This window comes from Branchiostoma belcheri, unplaced genomic scaffold (assembly GCF_001625305.1).
Source record: "Branchiostoma belcheri isolate BF01 breed outbred unplaced genomic scaffold, Haploidv18h27 scaffold66, whole genome shotgun sequence".
NCBI classification, from domain to species: domain Eukaryota; kingdom Metazoa; phylum Chordata; class Leptocardii; order Amphioxiformes; family Branchiostomatidae; genus Branchiostoma; species Branchiostoma belcheri.
Window position 1 is genome coordinate 528507 of NW_017804309.1, and position 21705 is coordinate 550211.

Sequence of the window (21705 nt, forward strand, 5' to 3'; positions counted from 1 at the left end):
ATACCCGGTCATGTGAATGTGTTGTATCTAAATTGGTGAGAGTAAACATGTCATGACAGCAGTTGTTTCGAACAAGAACGGGCAAGTTTTCTTTCACATTGATGTAATGTTGCCTAAAATTTTACCCCAAGTGACTTAGGAATCTTTTGAGAACCTGTCTGTGAAGATCGCCAACGGGAATAGTGTATCAGGTATCAGGGCTTAAAATACACTTTCCCGCATGCCTGCTCCAGAGCAGGTAACATCCAAAATTACCTGAGCCAAACAGATTTTACCTGCACCAGCCATTTATGAAATATGAATCACTCTGGATTACTGTCAAACACTTTATATGCCTAGTACCCCTGGTAAATGGACCAGTGCAGGTAAGGTGCGGGTAGACATAAGAAATACATGCATAGCAATTTTGCCTCCACTACCCTGCATGTGCAGGTGGTATTTCGAGTCCTGGGTATGTACATTGCAATGGCAGGAATGTGTTTGGACTGAAGGTATCCCCAGTGTCACCTGAGCAGTAGTTTATTGTACAGCCGTGGTTGAAAGAATGTACCTGTCTTTGTGTCCCGTCGCTGCCTACAAGGTGCCACTAGTAGGACAGAAAGGGCACAATGGGAACACCCGTTAGCGACCTACTTTCTCACGGCCGACTGTGGTTATGTTGCCAGTGTTGTTCTGTTCACTATTGTAAACAGTGTCACATATATCCTATAAGTACAACAGTCGATCCTGGCAAAAGAAAAATGTCCAGCTCAGCGGAAATTGGCTTCTCTTGTAGGCACATGAAATGCATCTCATCTGATTCTCATTCGGAAATTGGCCTCTTGTGTAGGTAAAATGAAATATATCTTGTGTGATACACCAGCTAGGCATTAAATGACCACACAAAGAGTACTACAGTTTGAATGCCTTTATAGAGGATGATCCATACACTTTGGTCAGTAGGATAGAGTAACTAATGTGAATAAGTAGGCATATTTGCCTTTGTCCCAAGGAACAAAATAAATTATAATGTCACCATTTTAGGGACATTTTAAAATACAGTGGAAACATTTGATTGCACTGTGTGGCAGCCTGAAACTTTTTTTTTCAAATGGTATGAAAGTTAAATTAAACCTGTCCATATCTGGTGTTTGTTTTCAGAAAATATTATTTTTTTAACATATCGTTCAGATCCTTCAAGTTCTCCATATATACATCTAAAGGTCTAAAGACTATGTTTTCATGTATTGCAGGTCCTTCATTGGCTGTCTCAGCTGTCTTCAGAACTGGCTGAGAGATTACAAAAAGACAGGGAGATGGTAAGGTTTGGGCTGTACCATACCATATAAAAGGACTTTATAACTTAAGCATGAACATTAGTGATGATTGTGTCCTCTACCCCATAGAGAAGTGTGTGACAATGCTGTAACTACAGTTCAAGTACGTGAATTTTTTTGCTCCAACAGAATAACCGTGTGGCAAAGCTGCTGGTGGTTGGCTTCCGTAACGACGGCAACCCTTCCACCTCTGCCTCCCGCTCCTGCGCCATCCATAGGTACGAGGCAGACCAGCTGTGTAAGGATGCCTTCATCCTGCTCAAACAGTTCAACGTGGCAGGGAACCATCAATCTGCATGGTAAGCTAGAGTCATGATTTTCTTTCTTCAAGCAGTGTTCTTTGCTTCCATCTTGGTCCTGTTGAACTCAAGAAAATAGGACTCACCAGAATTTTCGACTGCCCCAGTCCCCTTTTTCTTGAGTTGGAGAACAGTTAAACTTTTCCATGTGTAATTTACTACCTCAGATGAACTTCCATGCTAGTTGAACACTAGTTGCTTAGAGCTAACCATGCCCAATTAAGTTATGTCAGAAGATAATTCAGCTTCACAACTATCACAAGGATGTGATCTTAGAAGTGTGGCTTAAATAGTTACCTATTATGTGTGTTCTTGAGCCTATTTAGTCTATGCTACGATTTTACCATGTCAGTTCAAGTCATCAAAGTTTTTTTTACACATTAGGTCTCCAGCAATCATGAACCTCCATCTCAATGCCAGTAAGTTCATTGAAGAGGGTGGTACAGCCAGCGGCAACATTGCTACCTTCTTGAGTAAGACACAGAACAACAAATCATCGCAACTTTCAAGTGTGAGTAAACAAACTAAAGAGGAAACAAGTAGAAGGGCACAGCATGGAGCCAAGGAAGAGAAGAGGATATCTGGAATACAAGCATTTTTTTCTCAGAGCCACAAGAATGCTGCAAGTCAAGTGGAAAGGGAGATTAAAACAACAATAGGAACACCAGTACAGGTAAAAACCTCCACCCCAAATGCTGGCACAGGACAGGCACAGTTTAAACAAAGCACAGAGCAAGATGGAACGTCCAGATGGGAAGGCATTCCCCTGACAGCCCAGTTAGAAGGGTCACCAAGGAAAACTGGTTTCTTTGCTGCAAAGTCATCTTCTGTGTCAGGAAGTGTCCAATCCATGACAAATGCACACAGTTTTGATGATAGACAGGAGGAATTGCAGGGGAAGGCCAGTGACAAAAGTTCCGTCAACACAAACAGTAATAGTCATCCCTCTGATAAGCCACAAACTCAGGTCAAAAGTTACACTCAGAAGACAGGACCTGATGATGCTAACTGCACTGCTAGCAATTCAGATTCCAGTAAAGAAGGACCACAGGAGGGAAGCCCAGAGTCAGACAGGCACAGCTGCACAACTGTGCTTGTGGACAGGTGTGTGCCTGTAACAGAAGACACCTCCTGCCAGCAAGTGGATGCAGAAGATGTAATGAAATGTGAGAAGTGTGGGGAAGACGTCCTAGCCTGGGAGCTTCCTGAACACTTAGACTTCCACTTCGCCATGGAGCTACAGCAACAACAAACTTCAAACAGCATCAGTGCCGTGTCTCATGGGAGTGGCATTAATGCCAGCAGGGCCACGGCAGGTACTGCCAAGAACACTGGCAAGAGACGGGGTCGTCCCCCCAAGAGACAAAAGATTGACCATCCAACACTTGATACTTTCTTCAAACACAGCAACTGAACATTGTTGTCTACCAAACCATGAAAATGAATATTTACAATGTATGTCTCAAAAGACATGTTTTCTTGAACAAAATGAGTATGTTTAGTCGTGTAGTATGTAAGTTATTGTACAGCTATATCAAATATTAAGTTTATGAACTGTTTATGTCCAACTTAAGAGTTTTAATGGTGTGAATGTGTGGTTATTAAGTAATTTCTTATAATGTTTTCATATGCCTGCTGCAAGTCTTTTGTACTTTTTTATGATAAGCATATGTATGCAAATAAAATGTATTTATCCAAATTTGATAGATAGCTTATATTGGAGAACTCTGTTATTCATAGACAGCAAAACTAAATCATCTAATTCTTGCTACATTTAAAGTAATAAAAGAATCAGACATGACTCTTGTAGTTGCCTTTGATATCTGTATGTCATGACACATTTTATTTCTCTCAAAGTTGTCATACACATCTTCAAAGTCAGAGAACATGAAAAAATAAAGAATTTTGGTTCGTTACCCCCCAAAATACACAGTAATTTAAAACACATCAATAGTTAATGTAAGAAAATGGCAATGATGTATACACTTCTGAAAATGAGCAGTTGCAATGTCACAACCCTGGTGGCATTGAAATCCAATATCTAATATATGGTGATACAAATAGTACATCTCATGTGTAAGATAGTATTACTAACTAATGATCAAAAGTCGAAACACGTAATAGTACATGTATGTACTGAGGCAGGCTGTCATTGTTCCCTTTCTCCCATGTCTGTAGACAAACTAAGTAATTAAGTACTGCATGTGTACATAAACATCTGTCCACTCAAAATTTTGACCAGAGCAGAAAAGCTTTCCCTATACCAAGGTGGATTTAGGCAATCCATGAAACAACCTTAATATCTACCTACATGTATTCATCTTGGTACTCATACATACCTAGGTTAGTTAAACTTTGTACAAAGGGACGGCTCAAGAATACTAGTAACTTTCCATGGATATACACATTTATTGTAGGTGACAGAAACCCTTTCATTTCTGATGGACTCTACAGCAATTGTTTCCATAACAAGATATACTGATTGAAAATAATTGCACATATCTAGAGCATGCTATATCAACAATGTACAAGCAGAAATTAGTTTTCAGCGCACGGTGCTGTAAGAAAGAATACATCTAAGTGTTATTGCAGTATGCATATACTTGGTTAAAATATATTAGCTATAATTTCACGGTTACACATGATATATACAATCATCTATTGCAGCAGAAAGAATACAATTGCTACGGATTGGCACTGACGTTATATCTAGCATGTGTGTTGAATTTCACCATAGTTTGACAGAAAGTGTTCTCTAGTGAACATTATTTCCTGCCAATGATTCCACGGTGTAACCTTCGTCAATAATGAATAGAAGTCGGGTAGCCAACTGCCAGCAGTTAGCTCTGGTGCATCTTCAAATTCCATGGAGATTTTTATCAGAAGAAGAATAGATCTTAATACTAGTAGTTCTCTGATTGGTACATGAAGGTCATTTCTGTCATAGTGAATAAATGCCAAGTTGGAGGCTGTTGACAGGTTGATGACCCTGGCTGTTGACAGGGCTGGGGACTGCATGGGGGGTATACGTGCTGATTATGCCTCACAGGAGAAAGGCATGTACATGTAAGTCCCCGTGTGAGAGCCACTGTACAGAACATGGTTTTCTCAGTGCAACCTCATTAAAAGTGAAGAGCATGAGAATCTTTACTTGTACGTGCCAATCAGATCAGACTACATGTAGTGTGAAAAAGAGGGTCTTCACTCATGCTTGCAACGGGAATGTCATTAGGCTTGTCATTTGGAAAAACGATAAAATAATTAACTGTGATGGTTGTGAGCAAATATGCGTCAATCCTCCTATCTCTAGAGGCATATGCGAAACAAAAACTGACAGATTTGACATTTGCTCATTGAAATTTGATCCTTGAAGGCCACATTGATCCAATTCCTTGGCTTTGACGAAAATAATGGAATGGGTAGGAGGGATGAAATTGAAATAGGTCCAAATGCTACTGCAGGAGCCACAAAGTCAACATACAAGGCTGGGACCCAGCTCTGAGACCATATGAGGCAGGGAATTTTCAGCTTTGAAGTATTGAGCACGATTTGTAGAAAAATCACATCTACAAAGACAAAGACTTTCTTCAACTGTTGGTCCCAAAATATATCAGCATTTGTGGATTATTATCCTTATTACTAGGTTGGTAAGTCAGTTGAAGGTTAGGCCACACCAATATAGAACTTAAAATCTGGGAATGCCAAATGTACAAACTGTATGAAGCATACGTTAAACATTTTATCATGGCTGTCACTTTATTATACAACTTTTTGTGTACTCAACACAACATGTTATCAAATCATGTTCAAGGTTAAAATACAAAGACAATAGAAGGATATGATAAATATTATATACAAGCCCCAAGCGGGCTATTAAATAGAATTTTGGAGTTTTCATATTCATATTTACTTTTTTTTTACATTCTACACACAGGCATTAAGGTAGCATTTTTTCATTGTCACAAACATTACACTGAATACATGTACAGGAAAAGAATACACTATGAAACAGTTAAGAGTATATTTAGAAGGTACCATCAAATATCTAGGAAATCTTTCATTTGATATCAGTACTACTAAGAAGTCAGAGAGGTTTAGTTTAGCTGCCATCTCTTCTTTGTGATTCCCTATCCTGTTATTTCTTGGCTTTACTAAACATTGGAAGTATTCTGTCTTCTTGTAGCTTAGGCCACACCAATTTGATTTGTTGGTTCTTGGATGTCAAAAACACAATGGTGAACTACAATATCAACATCTACAATAACTACAATATCAGCCTTCCCTACACTTCTGTGTCACCCTGTACCTTCCCTGTACCTTCCCTGCACCTTTCCTAAATCTTTATATCACCCTGCAGTCTGGGAGTAAACTCTGGTACAGACAGATTCAAGTTTTCTTCCCAGTCCTCTCTCTTCATTATGTCCTCTACCTATATTTTAGATTTTAGAGAACCAAGGAAATGAAATGGTGTGCCCTTATGGAGGTTTGTTCATGTATAGCACTTACCGGTAGCTATAAAGCCTCTTCAGACACACATGAAATACTGGATACTGAACCCCAGACATGGCTACCCTCATCTATGTCCAACCTCCATAGACACAATGAGCAAACTTTAAGACACTGTAAAGCAGACAGATCAGACATCTACAAAACATTAAGTGTGTCCAGTATCAAGGTCATGCCCAGTTGTCCAGTCATCTCAGAATCCAATGTGATGCCTGATGTTAAAGACAGACAAGAGCACGTTTCTTCACATGATTGATCCTCAGCACATACATGTTCATGACATCATATACTAGTATATATATATAATATAAAGTGTCCTGGGGAAAGTACATTGTAGAAGGTGGGCTGAAACCAACACATCTGGAGGATGCAGCAATAGTAGTCTGGTTCAGTCCAAACAGTCAGGTGAGGCAGTCACGTTGCTCCATGAACACCTGTCAGGCATGACGGAACACCACTTTGCAGGCCAGCCTTCTCATTTGGTTTCTTGACGGCCAGTCAAAACAAAAGGCTAGGGTGACAAGAAATTCAACATATGTCTCTCCCAGTGAACTTTTACAAAGGACTTGAGGTAATTGCTCGCATGCCCTCTCTGTGGTCTTCCCAGTCCTCTGTATCTCTTTGCACTTTTTTTAGACCTCTATGCCACCCTACAACCTTCCTTAGTCTCTATGTCACCCGGAAGCCTTCCCTACACTTTCGTGTCACCCTGTACCTTCCCTGTACCTTCCCTGCACCTTTCCTAAATCTTTGTATCACCCTGCACCTTCCCTAGACCTCTGTGTCCCTCTGCATTTTAAGAATGTCCATCTGATCGAGGATGAAGCTGACCGTGTGCTGTCTGATCTGTCCGATGTGTGACTGCAGAAGCTTGATCCTATCGTGCGCACTCGCTAGCTCAGTCTGGAGCGTCTGGTTCTCAGAAGCCAACTTGGCCCGGGCCTGTAAGGGAACATTGTAGAAACAATTGGGAATCAGAGATGGCAGACTTCAGCCCCTTACCCATACTGTGTGACCCTACCAGCACTGAGGATGAATGTATTGCAGTGCTGCACTGAGTATATTGGAAATTGCACACAGTTAAGAACTAACAGGCTGAAACTATAAACAAGTACATTGTGTAATATAATTCTAGATGCTGGCCCATAACAATGAAGTGCATTACATATGTTCACATATGACATTCGGCATCTGTATCCTACTCATTACAGCATCAGGCCTTGTATGAACAGCTGCACTTGTTGTGAAACGTGAGAGACTGTTATGTAAAACGCTGAATCTGTTCATCCCTGACTTGAGCTGATGGAGTTGTACAAGTGTACATAGACATTATGATGTAACTGTGCCCTTTGAAGAGAAGGCTGTAGATTCTGACATCTCTATACTCCGACTTCTATTCAGTAAATGCTGCTATTCTCAGAACAGTATGTGTACGTGCCTCCTAGCAATTTGAAGAAAATTTTCTAGACTGCAGGTACAAATACATATATAGTCAACTAAAATCCTGTCCCGCATGAGTATCTCAGGAGCAGAAATGGAGTTGCATTCAACAAAACACAGTTTGGAATGTGAGTATGCATAAGAATGAGAAGTCCAACCAGGCCATTACTCACTCTTGTATTACAGCATAGGGCTGATATATTTGGGGCATTTCAGGTGTTCTCTATATCTATGGAAGAGGTTCAGGTAATGTCAAATTCACAAATTAACAGCATTAACTTGACAGCTTCAATAAAGCAGCAGTAACACTATATCTATTTTTAACCACCAGATGATTCCAATTTTGTGCGAATAAGGTCCCTCTCAAGTTGCTTTTAGGGTCCTCAAGAACTCTGAAGTATTTGGTGTGGCCCATAGATGGTCTGACTACAGCACTCATTACAAATTTTCTGCAGAGATGCATTCGACGGACTAGCCACAAGATTGGCACAAGTTATGTCAAGGCCTTCTGTGTGAATCATAGTAAATATCTAGTCAGGATCCTACTTTTCCTTCTAAGCACAAAGACTTTGACCGTCTCTTAGTTGCTTGCATATGATCGAATCCTTAATCAAGTACACTCTGTCCCTGGTGCTGAAAAGAAAGTTGTAGGGTTTCCTATCATTTCTCACCACAGTAATGTCTTATTTCATGTTTCTTACTCAATCTTTTGAAATAACAGATCAAAACTTTGTGTTTTTCTTGAAATAGTTGAGGTGATTGTGTTTTTACAGTTTTATGTCCTCTTCAAGGCGCATTATTCATGACACCATGAATATGCATTTCCAATGTACTACAGAATTGTTTTTAATGTATTACTAGTACTTTAACAGAATTGTGTCAATCACAAATTCAAAATGCCCCTAAATCTCCTTTTCCCTGAAGTACAGGAACTTGCAGTACCACTGTAGTCAGCGAGGTATCTGCCTGCCCTGTCTGTCAGTTCTTACCTCCTCAGACTGCCTCAGCCTCTCCCTCAGGCTACCGACATCCTCCTCCACAAACACCTCATCATCGTTGTACTCCAGGTTCAAGTTAACGGAGGAGGCGCTGTCCATCAGGGAGATGCCGCTGTCCTTGACCGTCTGTGTGGACTGGTGCACGGGAGCGAGGTAGCGAAGTCTGGATGACTGTCGTCTTCTCTCTGTGCCCCTTGGGGACGGCTGTTCATCGGCAGAGGTTGCTGAATAAAAAAGCAACAAAAAGAGATAGATCATGAAAACAGAGCCACAGGATCTAGCCTACACCTCAATACACACAGTCTTAGGGTGTAAACATAGATTCAATTGTTTTTCTCCCAGCACATTTTTCCCTGTTATCCTCTTGCTAGAGTCCTCCTTTAAAATGTCTGAAAATCAATGTATCAGTGTGATACTGATAACACAAATAATAAGAAGACTCCTGACCCCTGGATGTGTCTGTGTCCTGTAGTAGGGAGGTGTTGGAGGACTGTGGACCTGACGAGACACTGCCCCGAGGCCGACACTCCACCACCACCAGCTCCTTGCAGTGCTTGTGACAGCTGATGGTACAGTCTCGGCACTTCCAGCCCTGCTTGATCAGTCCCCACAGCTGAGCATCACGTTAACAACAGGAAGAGACATTTGTTAGAAAACAATGTGCCTGCACATTAATTCATTGTTTTTATTGTGTATCAAATATCTATCTTATTTTCAGTGTATGGTTATAGCTCTAGTTCAAGACAACCTCTTCTAAGCCAGTTGGGGCAAAGCTAACAATTAAGTCTTCAATCCTTCATTCAATATGATGATCATAACAGGAAAATGATGTTTAAAACAATCATGATAATATATTGTAACAACAATGATGATTAGGTGCTTCTGAACATTCTGCCCATGGGCCAGGTCATATTCATGTCAGATTCCTCTCAATGACAATGTCGTTATAAACATCTCAATTCAATTTCCTTTGCTCATCAGTTTAGACTGAAAGATCATGAACCTGAGACCATTCAAAACTTCATACATGAATCTTTTATGCTACTCGTATATGGTACATTTGGTAGCATGTAACAAAAGACCATCAAAAAACACCGCAGGCTGTGAGTAAACATCCCAGGCTACAACTGTCTATTCATCCTAACTAAATGTAAAAACTTAGATAATACATCCGTAATGCTGGACAGTTCCAGGGAATAAAACATTCAGATAAAGGTTTATGTTTTCCCATCAGTCTTCTGTTGTTTTTATTTTTCCTTAACTGTTGTTTTCATTTTATTTACTTACTAAAATCATATTTTAAAATCCCTGGAAACTAATAAATAATAGACTTGCACATACCAGTCCTGAGCAGTGCTCGCAGTAGGTGGGTTTGAAGTATGTGGTTTCCACAAAGTCATGTCTGAAGCCGCTGGACAGGGCGTGGCAGTTAGCTCTGATAAAGTACATCTTCATCTCCTCCTTGCTGATCATGCCATCCCTGGAACACACAGGAAGGGACTGTTCCACTCTTCTTCTTGTACTCATTCCTCACACCTTGTATTAAAACCTGTTACAACTCAGTGTCTCAAATCAAAATTAAAGAACTGTTTAGGGACAATTGGAAAGGAGGTGCAAACTTCTTGTATATTGCCTGTAAAATGTCCAAATCCTGGAAGACAGCAGTCAGTGGTACGTGCCAGGCAAATATATGGATGGTTGCAAATTACTCGTCTCAGACATACAAATGATCTCAAGGTGTATTCAAAGGGATTCTGAAAGGCATTTTTTCTCCCACGTTGCCTTGAGATGCTGAGTTAAAGCAGGCTTTTAGGTGGCGGCTGTCAGAAGATTTCTGAAAACAGCACATAATAAGCCCCAAAAAATGCCCATCCCACCAGCCTGTTAATGAGGCTAACCTTGCTTTCCATCTTTCTTTTGAGGCATCCACTTAAGTATAAAAAAGACTTCTTATTCAAACCAATTTCACTTGAACCATATATGGTTTCTTATCTTCCTACACTTTTCTATTGCTATTTCATTCTCTCCTTACTAATCATCACTTCTATTTTATCTCCTAACTGATCATGCTATTCCTGGAAAGCATGGGATAAAAGAAAGATTCTCTTTTTCTGTCATCTGGGCACAGAAACAACTTTCATCTCTGGGATGGGGCCAATAAGAAAGGATCAATTTATAGACAGCACCATTGCACATTTCTGAACATCATAGCTTTCAACGTATACCTGGTAATGTATACTTTCCAGGCCTTTCTTGGCAGAGTGGGTTTGTAGTGATCTGACAGACATTGATTTATAGGATGTGGCACAGGATCACAAGTTTAAAGATCCAAGTTTAAATTTTTGTCCATCCTCTCACCCTGAGCATGTCAAGTGCCCAAAACTATTTTCTGTATTTTGGGGGTGAATTTCAAATGGCTATATCTTGGTTTTGTGGAAGGTTCGTGTCGCTGTTAATGACCTGATGAAAATGTTATGAAGTTTTCAATTTCTAACTGTCAAGGGGGATGAAAGGGTCAAAATTTATGTCCAAAATTTTGTCTGGGGACAGAGGCAAAAGAGATTTAGCCCATTGTCTCTCACTTCTAGAAAGGTCAAGATGCTAAGAATTGTCCGAAATGGCACATCCAAATGGGAGTTTTCTCATTTTAGTCTAAAAGCAATCCAGGCCACATGAAATCGGAAGGCAATGTTGACAGTTTGAATGCATTCAGACACAATTACTTGCAGCCTTGGGTGTCTGAAAGCATTCTAATCAGCCCCTTTTGAATGGTTACAAAAGGTCTCAAATGCTGTTCCTTGTGTTACTTGGACAGTCTTGGGGCACTGGCTCAACAACATAAGCCATGATGTAACTCTGCCGAAGTATGTCAACTTCAGAACTCATCTATCTGGTTAGGGCAGAAATCAACTACAAGAAAAGGTTTCAACTTCAAATTTCACTAGCACTATCTAGTTTAGAGCTCCCAGTCTTTAATCTTCTATGCAACAATGTGAAGGAATAATCTGATGTAGATCAGATCAATTTGACTTTTACAAAAACACATTTGTTAGTAACGCAATGTGTAATCTCTTGAACACTCTGAGGTCACACAATTTACACACAGCAAACCTTTACTGTTTTATCACACCAAACTTTTATGTTTTTACACTGGCAGCAGGAGAATATATCAGCCATGAGCTCCTGACATCTAAAAGAGACCTAGGCTGCCCATGACTGTAACAGGATTTGACTGTTGAAGTACAGTACATCTGAATGTGATAAAGCTGAGATTTTATCAGCTATACATTGTTTCCTGATATTCCAGATTTCTGTGTTTCTGTGTCAGAAAAGGTCTGCATCGAAATTGCTTTTTTGAAGCGTGATTCTATCAAGTATCAGTCTCTTCTACATCCGAAAGTACCAGTTTTACCTAGAACAGATATTGAATTTTCTGACATAAGTACCAGATTTCTATAAGAAGGTCAGACAAAAGTCCAGTAATGGAAGCAAACAGCCTTATTCACATGTCAGGAGCTGATGACTCTTATCTCCAAGCAGATGTTGGGGTAGAAGATGGTCTAGTTCATGACTCCACTCTCTGCTGACAGAAAATCCAGGTTGTCAGTGAAGCCTGGCATTCAGAAAATGTCACCGTCCTCCACCCCAACATCTGCTTGGAGATTGCATGCTGCCAGTGGTAATTAATGTCTCATTAAAGCTATTACTGTTGAAGTTGGGATACATACACATGCTTAACCTCATCAAATCTCTTCAACTGCCTTGCAAAGCTGGAGTGGAGAGAAGTCAAAATAGTCTGCCTGGCTTTGGAGGAAAATGCTTCAATTTTTTTCCTTTTTGCAAAAATTTATGATTTGAACTGGTGATCTGACAATGATTAATCAAAAGCTAGCAATTAATCAATGGTGTGCTTTGTGTGAAATCATCAGAAAACTAAAAACCTTTTAATCAGCATTTCAAAAAGACTGCACATAGATACTCACACGGGGAAGTTATTCATCACTGATTTGTGATTTGTGCACTACAGCTATACTGGCTAATTGATTGGTTGGCTGGTTAATTAGACGGCTATTCAAATTGCAAATATCTGTTTGCATGAAAAGTTTTCGCATGTGATTTTTTTTCTTCCATTTTTATCATCAGTTAGCAATCTGTTCATTGACTACTTTATTGATTAATTGATCAATCATGTTGATTCCTTCATTGATGATAACTTATTATATATATCATATGATTGTTATTTTATTTCTAAAAAACTTTATGTGATCAGGGGATTCAGTTGCTTTTATGATTTTTGCTTACAAGTTTGATTAATAGATGGAAGTAAATATGCGACGACACTACTCACTGGTCTGCATCCAGGATCCCAAAAGAGTCGATAAAGGGAAAATTTCCAGCGATGGAGTCAAACTCTTGATGAGAGATATACCCGTCTCTGTCATGGTCATAGTTTTTGTAGACAGCCTGAAAAATATGGGTTGAGAGATAAAACATGAAGCATAAACGCAACTGTACATGGATGGTTAGGTTGTGATTTTCAAAACTATTTTTTTCTTGCGCAGTTCAGAAACCTTAGATACATTGTACGTGCAAACCAGAAATCTACAGTACTGTGAGATTGTTCAGGAGGCTGTTAGATAAAATATGTTAGTTGTCACAAGTTTGTTACCCCACAACATATCATCAAGTTGACACTTCATGTCAATCAAAAAATAACATCTCAATCACAAAAGTAACAACCGGCAAAGTTCCATTTCTTAGGTCAATTCAGATTTGTGGATTATAAGGCACTGAATTTTACTGAAGGCAGCCTTCTTGTTGTAAATGCCAGTCATTACAAAGTCAACTTGTGTGTCAAAAATCAACAAAAGCACTATTACGATGCTGTCTTTTTTCTAACTTCGGTTCATATCACACAGTATACAATGTATTCTTTCTGCCACAAAGAAGCATTTATGATTTTTGCCAGTGATGTATTGACAATAGCATAATACTATAGCAGGGTCACACTTTTCCTGTTGTGTCGTATTGTTACTTCCATTTATTTTCATCTATATTTATCACTGCAGCATTTGGCTATTATGTACAGGGCTTAATATCATTTTTTTCCAGTTCAGAACACTGCTCCACAGACCACAAAACAGTGTCACATTATAGGGTGCATCTACAAAATTACTGCATTCTAAAAGTATGTCATGAACCAGCAAATTTAGGTTTTATGTCTTTTAACCTTCTCCCTACTTTTGGTACCAAATTTGTAATTTGGTTACAGGACTAGGCCACATGAGGTCACACCCTCCATGAATGAGGATACTGACAGTCCAATCTTTGAGTGTGAAGGACTGCCAGACAAGACTACGGAGAATGTTAAGTGATACGGCTGCTGCATCTTTCCCCACCCTCCTCTCCGTCAACAACAACAAAAAAACATAACATCCCTACCTCCACCATGGCATGGACATGTTTCTTCAGAGTGTCCGAGTCGAGTGTTGGAGTGATCCCCGAGGCCCAGTCTGCAAACACTGGCTTCTCACTCGGGATGGGTGTAGGAGGCTACGGATAAAATTAAGGGATAGTTTTGAATCAACAGCTTGCTGTACACACTACATACTGAAGATGCGTAATGCTGGATTGGTGCTGTATTGATACTGTGCCAGACGGACATTTTTGGCATTGATGCCACCTCTGTCTAGAGGTTGAGTCTGGCTTGTTGAGTTGTCAGAACATAGAGAACCACACCAAATTAATCCCTTGCCCGCAGGCCTCTAGATGCTAGGCATGAATGTGCAATGCGTTATGCAAGTAAGTTTCACCTTTTGTTAATGTTTTGTTTTGTTGTTCAATATTTTGGTAGAAGTGTTTAATCCCCCCCCTCCTTGTAGAATAAAGGTATGTTCCACCAGTACTCACAGCAGATGCAGACTCCCTTGGCTCTCTGGCAAGTGACAGTTCATAGATCTCTTCCTCTGAATACTGCAAGTCTAATGATACCTGCATGTAATCATAATACAGTATAGGCTTGATATACATGTATCTGTCACAGGGGAGATTGGAATCCAGGACAATCTAGAATATTGTCCTAGGGGAGACTGCAATTCCAATTTGCCCTTCAGGAGATTGCAATTCTAATCTCTCCTTAGATCTAACATCATCATTGCAGCAGGAAGGAAGTACTGAGTCCCAAACTGAGAAAGAGAGATCAGTACCGGTAGTATTATTGCTAAAATCCTTCAAACACAGAATGTTGTGCTGTTTTAATTTCCTTCAAAGTGCATCAGGTACATGTAAGTTTTTACAAATCTTTTTATAACCTTATAGATTTTGCATTCCTGGCTGTTAACAGTTCAAGTAAGTACTTAACAATCCCTCCTTTGATTCCCTAAAAGCACATCAGACCATGTTCTTGTCCTGTATAAAACAATGCCTATCAATCGTATTCCCCTGCACTTGCTGCCGAATATTTTGAAAGTCATCCATGAATGTCAAGGGTTAGTGTAAATGTTAGATTTGCTCCCATTATTTGACGTGCTTTCAAGGTTTACGTGGGCGAGCAATATCTGAGAAATACCTCGGATATAGAAATGCAATCATTCACGGCTGGTGCACAATGCGTGTGAGCTCCAGGATCTGTGCTAGGTGAGGGGTCAGCCCGTGTCGTGACATTTTCACTGTGGTGCACTGTCGTAAGTAATGCCTTTAATACTGATTCATCTTTAAAATAGAATAAAACCAAACAAATTCACCATATGTGGGAGGGAAATATCGGTTTGGAATTTGTCTTTCATTGCCTAAAGTTCAACTGCTGCAGGGCAGGCATAAAATATAACAGGAGCTATGGCTCCAATTTTGTACTGAAATCCATTAAAAGGAAATACTTCAAATAGGAAAACATTGTTGACATCTTGTTTGGCTCAACAATAATCTAGTCTTATATGTATGTTAACCTTAAAGCCATCGTACAGTCAGCTTTACAATGTTACAAATTAAGTTTCGTTGTTCAGAAATGAAACAGCATTGCTTATTCTTTATCAGAAAATCATCAACAATATCATTCTGTTTTCCTCTTGTTTGGTTTGTCAATGATCTAACCAATTATTTTCAACCCACAACCAGCTGTAACAGGGTTTTAAAAAGGAACTTCTCTGTTTATGGTGCTGAAATGCCATCCAAAAGTGATGCAGAGTGGATGAACATTGTATTACTTGCACCAATGCCTTTTAACTCACTGGGCTGGAGCTTATGTCAGTTTCAGGAGCAGTAATTGCAGTTGTGGTCCCTTAACAAGTGCCTCAGTATAGAGCAACCACTTTGCTCAAAAGAAGTTTGAAGCTATTCAAGATAAGACACATTTAGATAGAAACTACATGTAGTATGATTATTAAGCGGTAAGGTACTATGATTGATTCCAAGCTGAAAGAAAAACTTTGAATGCAAGGTATTATCATCAGGGACCAACAAGCCATAGAAATCTGTGTAAATCATTAGCTGCCCACATGGCTTCACAAATGCTACATATATATGACTGTTTATTCTGCTGCTTCATAAACCTACAGCCAGGACCACCAATCTAGCAGGTGGCTATTGCAAATGGCTAGCTCTTGTGAAAAAGACAATACATGTACATTACTAGATGTAGAATGAAAATTTCTAACATCAACTTACAATATTAAACAAGTAAATTAACTACATACAGTGTATGTAACACCTGTATTATATTACATACAGCACTATTTATAACACCTCTGCACAGTACATATCCACATGACATAGGCACCTGGTGTATTGCCATCAAGCTTCGACAACTGCATGCAAGCAATGATGTAATCCCAAAGAGACTGGGAACAGCAGACAATAAACCGGATAGTGAATGTGTTAGTAACATCATCAATGCAAACGCACCTTGAGCGTGTTGATAAGGTCCATGTTGGCTTCGATGTCAGGACTCGTACTCTGCAGTTGGATGAGTTCATTAAACACAACAGCCAGCTGAGCCATCTTCCTAACATTGAGCAGTCCATTCTCCACTTTGTCATGTAAAGCAGTGTGGAGCGCAATCAAGTCCTTTAAATGTACACCTGGAACATTGTATATACCGTCAACCCATGGCTGCACAAGCAGAATCAGGCTTTAATTTTTGACTTTTAAATTAAGAAGCATCTGAATACTATCCCCATACGTTAATTGGAGTTGGCAGGCAATACCAGCCTCCCTTGGTGTGAAGTTATATTAGATAAGAGAATTTCGATGTCAGTACTTTCAATGCGCAATAGCTGTGAGGCAAGACCTATGATTGAATGCTATTCTCACTGATACATCTATCTGTGTTTGCACACATTGCTATGGTGATTTCTACAGGGCCTGTAATCGTGACGTTTTTCTCATCCTTATGTAACAGCTGTCGTAATCAGGTGTACAGAGCTCTGATGATACAGGTAGGCCACAGCAATTACATTTTATGGATGACATCCTAGGTGCAGACAGCAAGTATAATGCAAGAGTATAAAGAAAATACAAGATGGAGACCATAAACATTCTAAGTGCATCCCATCCAAGTCTTTTATTTCCATATTCTACGAATGCAAAAAGCGACACTAGTGTGGTAGCTACATTTCTAGCCTAGTATTACTACAACAGTCAATGCCACCACACTGGTTTCTCTTCTACAACTATACTCAAAGCAATACTAGAAGAGAATGCCATTTCTTTTTCTATCTCAAAAGCAGGCAAAAGTCATCATGATTGCAGATCCCTAAAATTTACTTGCTGTGGCCCTACGGTACAAAAATCCCCATGCTGTGAGCAGTCACTCTGATACCTGGGAGGAGGAAGGGTGACCCACTCTACATCATTTGAGACAAAATGATAACATTTTCAATATCCTTTAGGCAGCACTACTCCCACACAGCACCCACATGGTACATGAAGGCCACATGAAATCACTTACACGGTTCCCAGACATTTTAACTAAATTGTAGAAATTTCACTGTATCAACATGAAGACAAAGTGAAATCTGGCTATAACTACTCCCTGTTGGTAGTCTACCCCCTCAGACTATTGCTGATATTCCTTTTAGCACCATTTCCAAATTAAAGATACCATAAATTCAATTGGTATGGCCTTGTGAGCTGTCACTCCAATGGGAGGATGAAGGCTGCCCCTCTGTACATCAGTTGACAGGAAATAATATTTTCCATATCCGACATACTTCCCACACAACACCCACATGCTGTTTGAAGGTAAAGCCCAACTATTACTATGATTGTCCTGCAGCAGATAGTTAGACCAGGGGAGAGCCCTGAACATTTGTCTCTGTAACCAATCACATCCTGTCTCTGGTGCTGAAAACAAAGCTGTAGAACCCACTACCACTTCTCATCCCTGTAATGTGTCCTCAGCTCTAATTGGTCATTTTAGGTCCAAAAATACTTTTCAGCCTCTAGTGCCTGCTAATTGAGGAAATGGACAATTTTGCTATTTTCCCACCAACTAAAATTGTATCAGGCAGATTTACACAAATTTGACTGTACCTGTATATACATATGTATAAATGTAGTCTGTGTCATGTCAACCTAGTTGTTAAGTATCTATTTCAGTCTTGGTGGTTTTATTCAATAGCTTACAGTAATCAGTAATCAGAGGTGTGCCAACTTCCTATATCCAGGCCTTGATAAAGCTTTACTTCAATCTTCCTTACTGTGGCAGTCTAAGGGCAGAATCGCAATTATAGTTATTATCAATCTTTATAGGAGCAACTATGATAAAAAATATAGCATAGCTTACCTCTTTTGTAGATCAGCAACATGAAATAGAAGAAACAGGACTGTTAGACTGTTACATCACAACATTATAAATGTAGACGTAGATATCCAGACACGCAGATGATTATCAGAAATGAGACCTACATTTATCTGTAAACAGATACATGTAATCTGATGAAATTTTGCCGACCCACCAATCTAATTGACACAAACTTTTACAGTATCTTATATCTCATATGTACATGTAGGTATCTCATACAAGATTTTGATCAGGCTTTACTTACAGGATGGGAATTTTGAAGCCTTTACACTCGCTGAGCTGCTTTCTGTAGTTTGCAAAGTTACCATTGGATGACAACATTTCAGTCATCTCATGCAGAGCCTGAAACAAAGAAAAACAAATCACTCATTCATTTCACTTTATTTATTCCAATCTCTACCAGATGCAAGGATCAAGCCCATTCTCTTTCTCCTGCGACTGTTGAAAAATACAATACAGCACTAGGAAAGAGCGTTAAATGTTGCAAAAACACTGACATTTACATCTGCTTACAGTTATCTATTTTCCCAGGCTGTTTTTTTCAGGTAGCCCAGGGCCACAGTGGAACTCTTATCACCCTACACAGTGAGAGTATATGTAACAGAAGCTGTCGAACATTTCTCAAATGCACACAAAAAAGGTTGACAGACATTCTTTTTTTAGCCTTAGATTGTATTGTATTGGGGATTGGTGTCGAACTATACCTTACCCACTGTGTTGCCTTAAAGTTCCCCCCAAGCCCCCTAAGCAACAGTAACTATTCTTATTATCAACAGTTCTTGAAAAGCTAATCATCAGACCTTGCACCCACCGCATACAAAGGAATCACTATTCCTTAGTCAAGCATGGCCTCACCAACGAAGCCATTCCTTTTATAGTTAATTGGCCACACAGCTGTTGTACAGGGACTGTGCCTATGCTGTGCCCTCCAGGATGTTCACACCTCAACCACTTGGCATGACTTCATGTTTACAGTTTCATCTGCTGAAACTTTTGCATCCAGAGAGGCTACATCTTTAACTGGCTTTCTTACAAACAAATTGATAACTGGTCATCATTTGGCCTGAACACAGTTTGGTACATTTCTGCACTTTGATAGGCCTTATGTTACAATCAAGTCAACAGCATTCATAGGAGTGCCAAATGGCACTCAAGATTTTGTTTCACTGTATCTTTCATGGCTTGAAATTCATTTTTGGGAATAGATGCACTGGTGCACCCGACCTAAAAAATTGGGTGCACAAAAAATTGTTGGGGTGCACCATACAAAACGAAACCTAATACAAAGATCTTACTGCTCCTCTTCTAAGCTTGAATCTAAAATGGGAGCTGCATTGAAAATCTTCAACAAGTACTACAACAAAGATTTTATTATTTTTCTGACACTTAGATGCCAAGGATATCCTGTATACTATTATACATTTGAAATGTACAAAATACCTACAAAAATATTTGGTGCAGAAACGAATTAGGTGCACAGCTCCAAATTTGGGTGCACTAAGGTACACATGCATCCAATATTTTTTGAGCCCTGATCTTTTGATACAAAAGAGTTTCTTTTTTTGTACCCATGACCGTTATTAAAAGCTAGCCACAAGAGCAGTGACGGTGCTTTTAAGAAATGTATGTAGGAGTTAATTGCCAGCTGTGCAGTGTAGGTATTGACCCAAATGAATGCTTCATGGAAACATTGGGACCTGTAACAATGCTTCTACAGGACAGAAAATCATTACTAGTCACAGCAATTTTGAAAGAGAATTTGAACAATCTAATAGACGACATGCCAAAGTACAATACAATATTGAGATGTGAACCTATGGAGGCGGAAACTACTAATTAAAATACTCCATTGGATGTCACTGAACTCCTTCACAGAGTAATGAAAGGAAGACCTGAAATGACACCTAGACACAGGTAGATAAAGCCACGTGCATGCACGTCAGAGAAGCTTTCAAGAACATAATCAGTCCTGTGGTTGGGTGTGCATAGGAGCAAAGCATCCTTCATATGTTGTAGGAGATAATAGTGGTACCCGAGCTGTCTGCTTAATTTGTGAAGATGTGCATTTGCCTGCAAGGTGTTGTTGAAGGCTAAACCATTTAACACCATATTGGAAAATAACTCGTTGCATGTGGCTCAAAATACCACCTGTATTTCTGATGTAAAACCTGCACACAATGGACCAGACACATGTGTTGTACTGTACATGTACAATTGTCATACAATTGCAAACTGGGAAAGTCATGCATGTGTCATGCAATATTCAACTGTCTTCAAATGCTGTCTTCAGCTGCCTTCTATGTCATCAAATTGTACTGCATATTGCTGAATAACTTGTTCTCATAGACATCTAATGGTGGGTTGAGTTACAGAAATTGAAAGAGCTTAAATATTGCATTGATCGTGCAAATAGTGACACAACAATAGCATGTCCACTTTTTTTGTATTTTGAACTCTATGGTAGGAGTTTCAACATAGAAAAGTGTCTCAATAGAAAGAACCTATCTATATCAGAGTAAATGCATGGTTTCTTGAAGTATTCAAGAGAGACAATAGACAGACAGTACAATGAATATGAATGTGCAGTAACCACAATGCTGGGTGGGAATAAAATGCCATGGGAGTCATAATCTCTGATGTTGCATGTGTCAATCAAAGTAAAATAACACAAGCATCTGTGTCAGACTGTATTTTACTGTCAGTATATTTGGTGTAGAATACTAGTACCAATACCAATTGTTTAAATTGGGATGCCCCTACTGTACTTGGGGACAATGTTCCTCCTTTTTCCTTTCTAAAAAGCTCAAAGCCTGTAATGCTTGAGACAAAGCATAATGCTTTTTCAATAGCAGTGCAGCTTTGCTATGGTCACTTTCATTACTCAAGGTAACCCCAACTCTTCTTGACAAGTGTGTTAGGTTCTGCATTTACATGCAAAGCTTTGACGCTTGAGGCTAATGTCTGTAGCTTGGAGACAACGATGTATACAGTGATGCTGCCAATGTCACCATCCAAACTGATGATACTTTATACCATCCCTGTGCTGGGTTTTGAAGCCCAACCCTCAGGATCCACAGAATTTGACCCAAAAGGGCAAAGCATAGGTAGGATCACTAGCCACTTATGCCACAAGAGTTCAACTTATAGGCTCTCAGTACATGTACCTTGTTGATTTCTGCTGGAAGATGGCTGGCAGTCTTGGTAAGTCTGGCGATGGAGCTGTGACTCAGTCCCCCCACCACTGCCATCAGGGAGTTGAAGTTTTGCAGCTGTCTCAAGGCCTATGCAGGAAGTGACAGTGAAGCAAAAAGTCATAGTCATGCACTTGGACTTATGTCATTGCAAGA

The 21705-nt window shown here is 39.6% G+C and overlaps 2 protein-coding genes across 7 annotated transcripts in view; one reads left to right on the forward strand and one right to left on the reverse strand.

The window, feature by feature from the left end:
* Positions 1–5055, forward strand: part of LOC109483662 (DNA polymerase eta-like) — an 8904-nt gene extending 3849 nt beyond the window's left edge. The window contains 3 exon segments of the mRNA XM_019786697.1: positions 1233–1298; positions 1446–1615; positions 2000–5055. Coding sequence (XP_019642256.1) covers positions 1233–1298; positions 1446–1615; positions 2000–3029 — 1266 coding nt within the window. The 3' untranslated portion in view covers positions 3030–5055.
* Positions 5056–5891: 836 nt separating this feature from the next.
* LOC109483816 (ras guanyl-releasing protein 3-like) overlaps positions 5892–21705 on the reverse strand; it is a 38968-nt gene continuing 23154 nt past the window's right edge. For 3 of the 6 annotated variants that reach the window (XM_019786949.1, XM_019786950.1, XM_019786953.1), the window contains 10 exons: positions 18603–18700; positions 16459–16636; positions 14470–14550; positions 14002–14112; positions 12908–13023; positions 12288–12329; positions 9901–10039; positions 9007–9172; positions 8551–8783; positions 6396–7063 (listed from right to left, as the gene is read on the reverse strand). In XM_019786949.1, coding sequence (XP_019642508.1) covers positions 6893–7063; positions 8551–8783; positions 9007–9172; positions 9901–10039; positions 12288–12329; positions 12908–13023; positions 14002–14112; positions 14470–14550; positions 16459–16636; positions 18603–18700 — 1335 coding nt within the window. In that variant the 3' untranslated portion in view covers positions 6396–6892. Of the gene's footprint in view, positions 5953–6395; positions 7064–8550; positions 8784–9006; positions 9173–9900; positions 10040–12287; positions 12330–12907; positions 13024–14001; positions 14113–14469; positions 14551–16458; positions 16637–18602; positions 18701–21705 lie in introns of those variants that run through there. The other 3 variants (XM_019786951.1, XM_019786952.1, XM_019786954.1) reach the window with 3 other exon arrangements.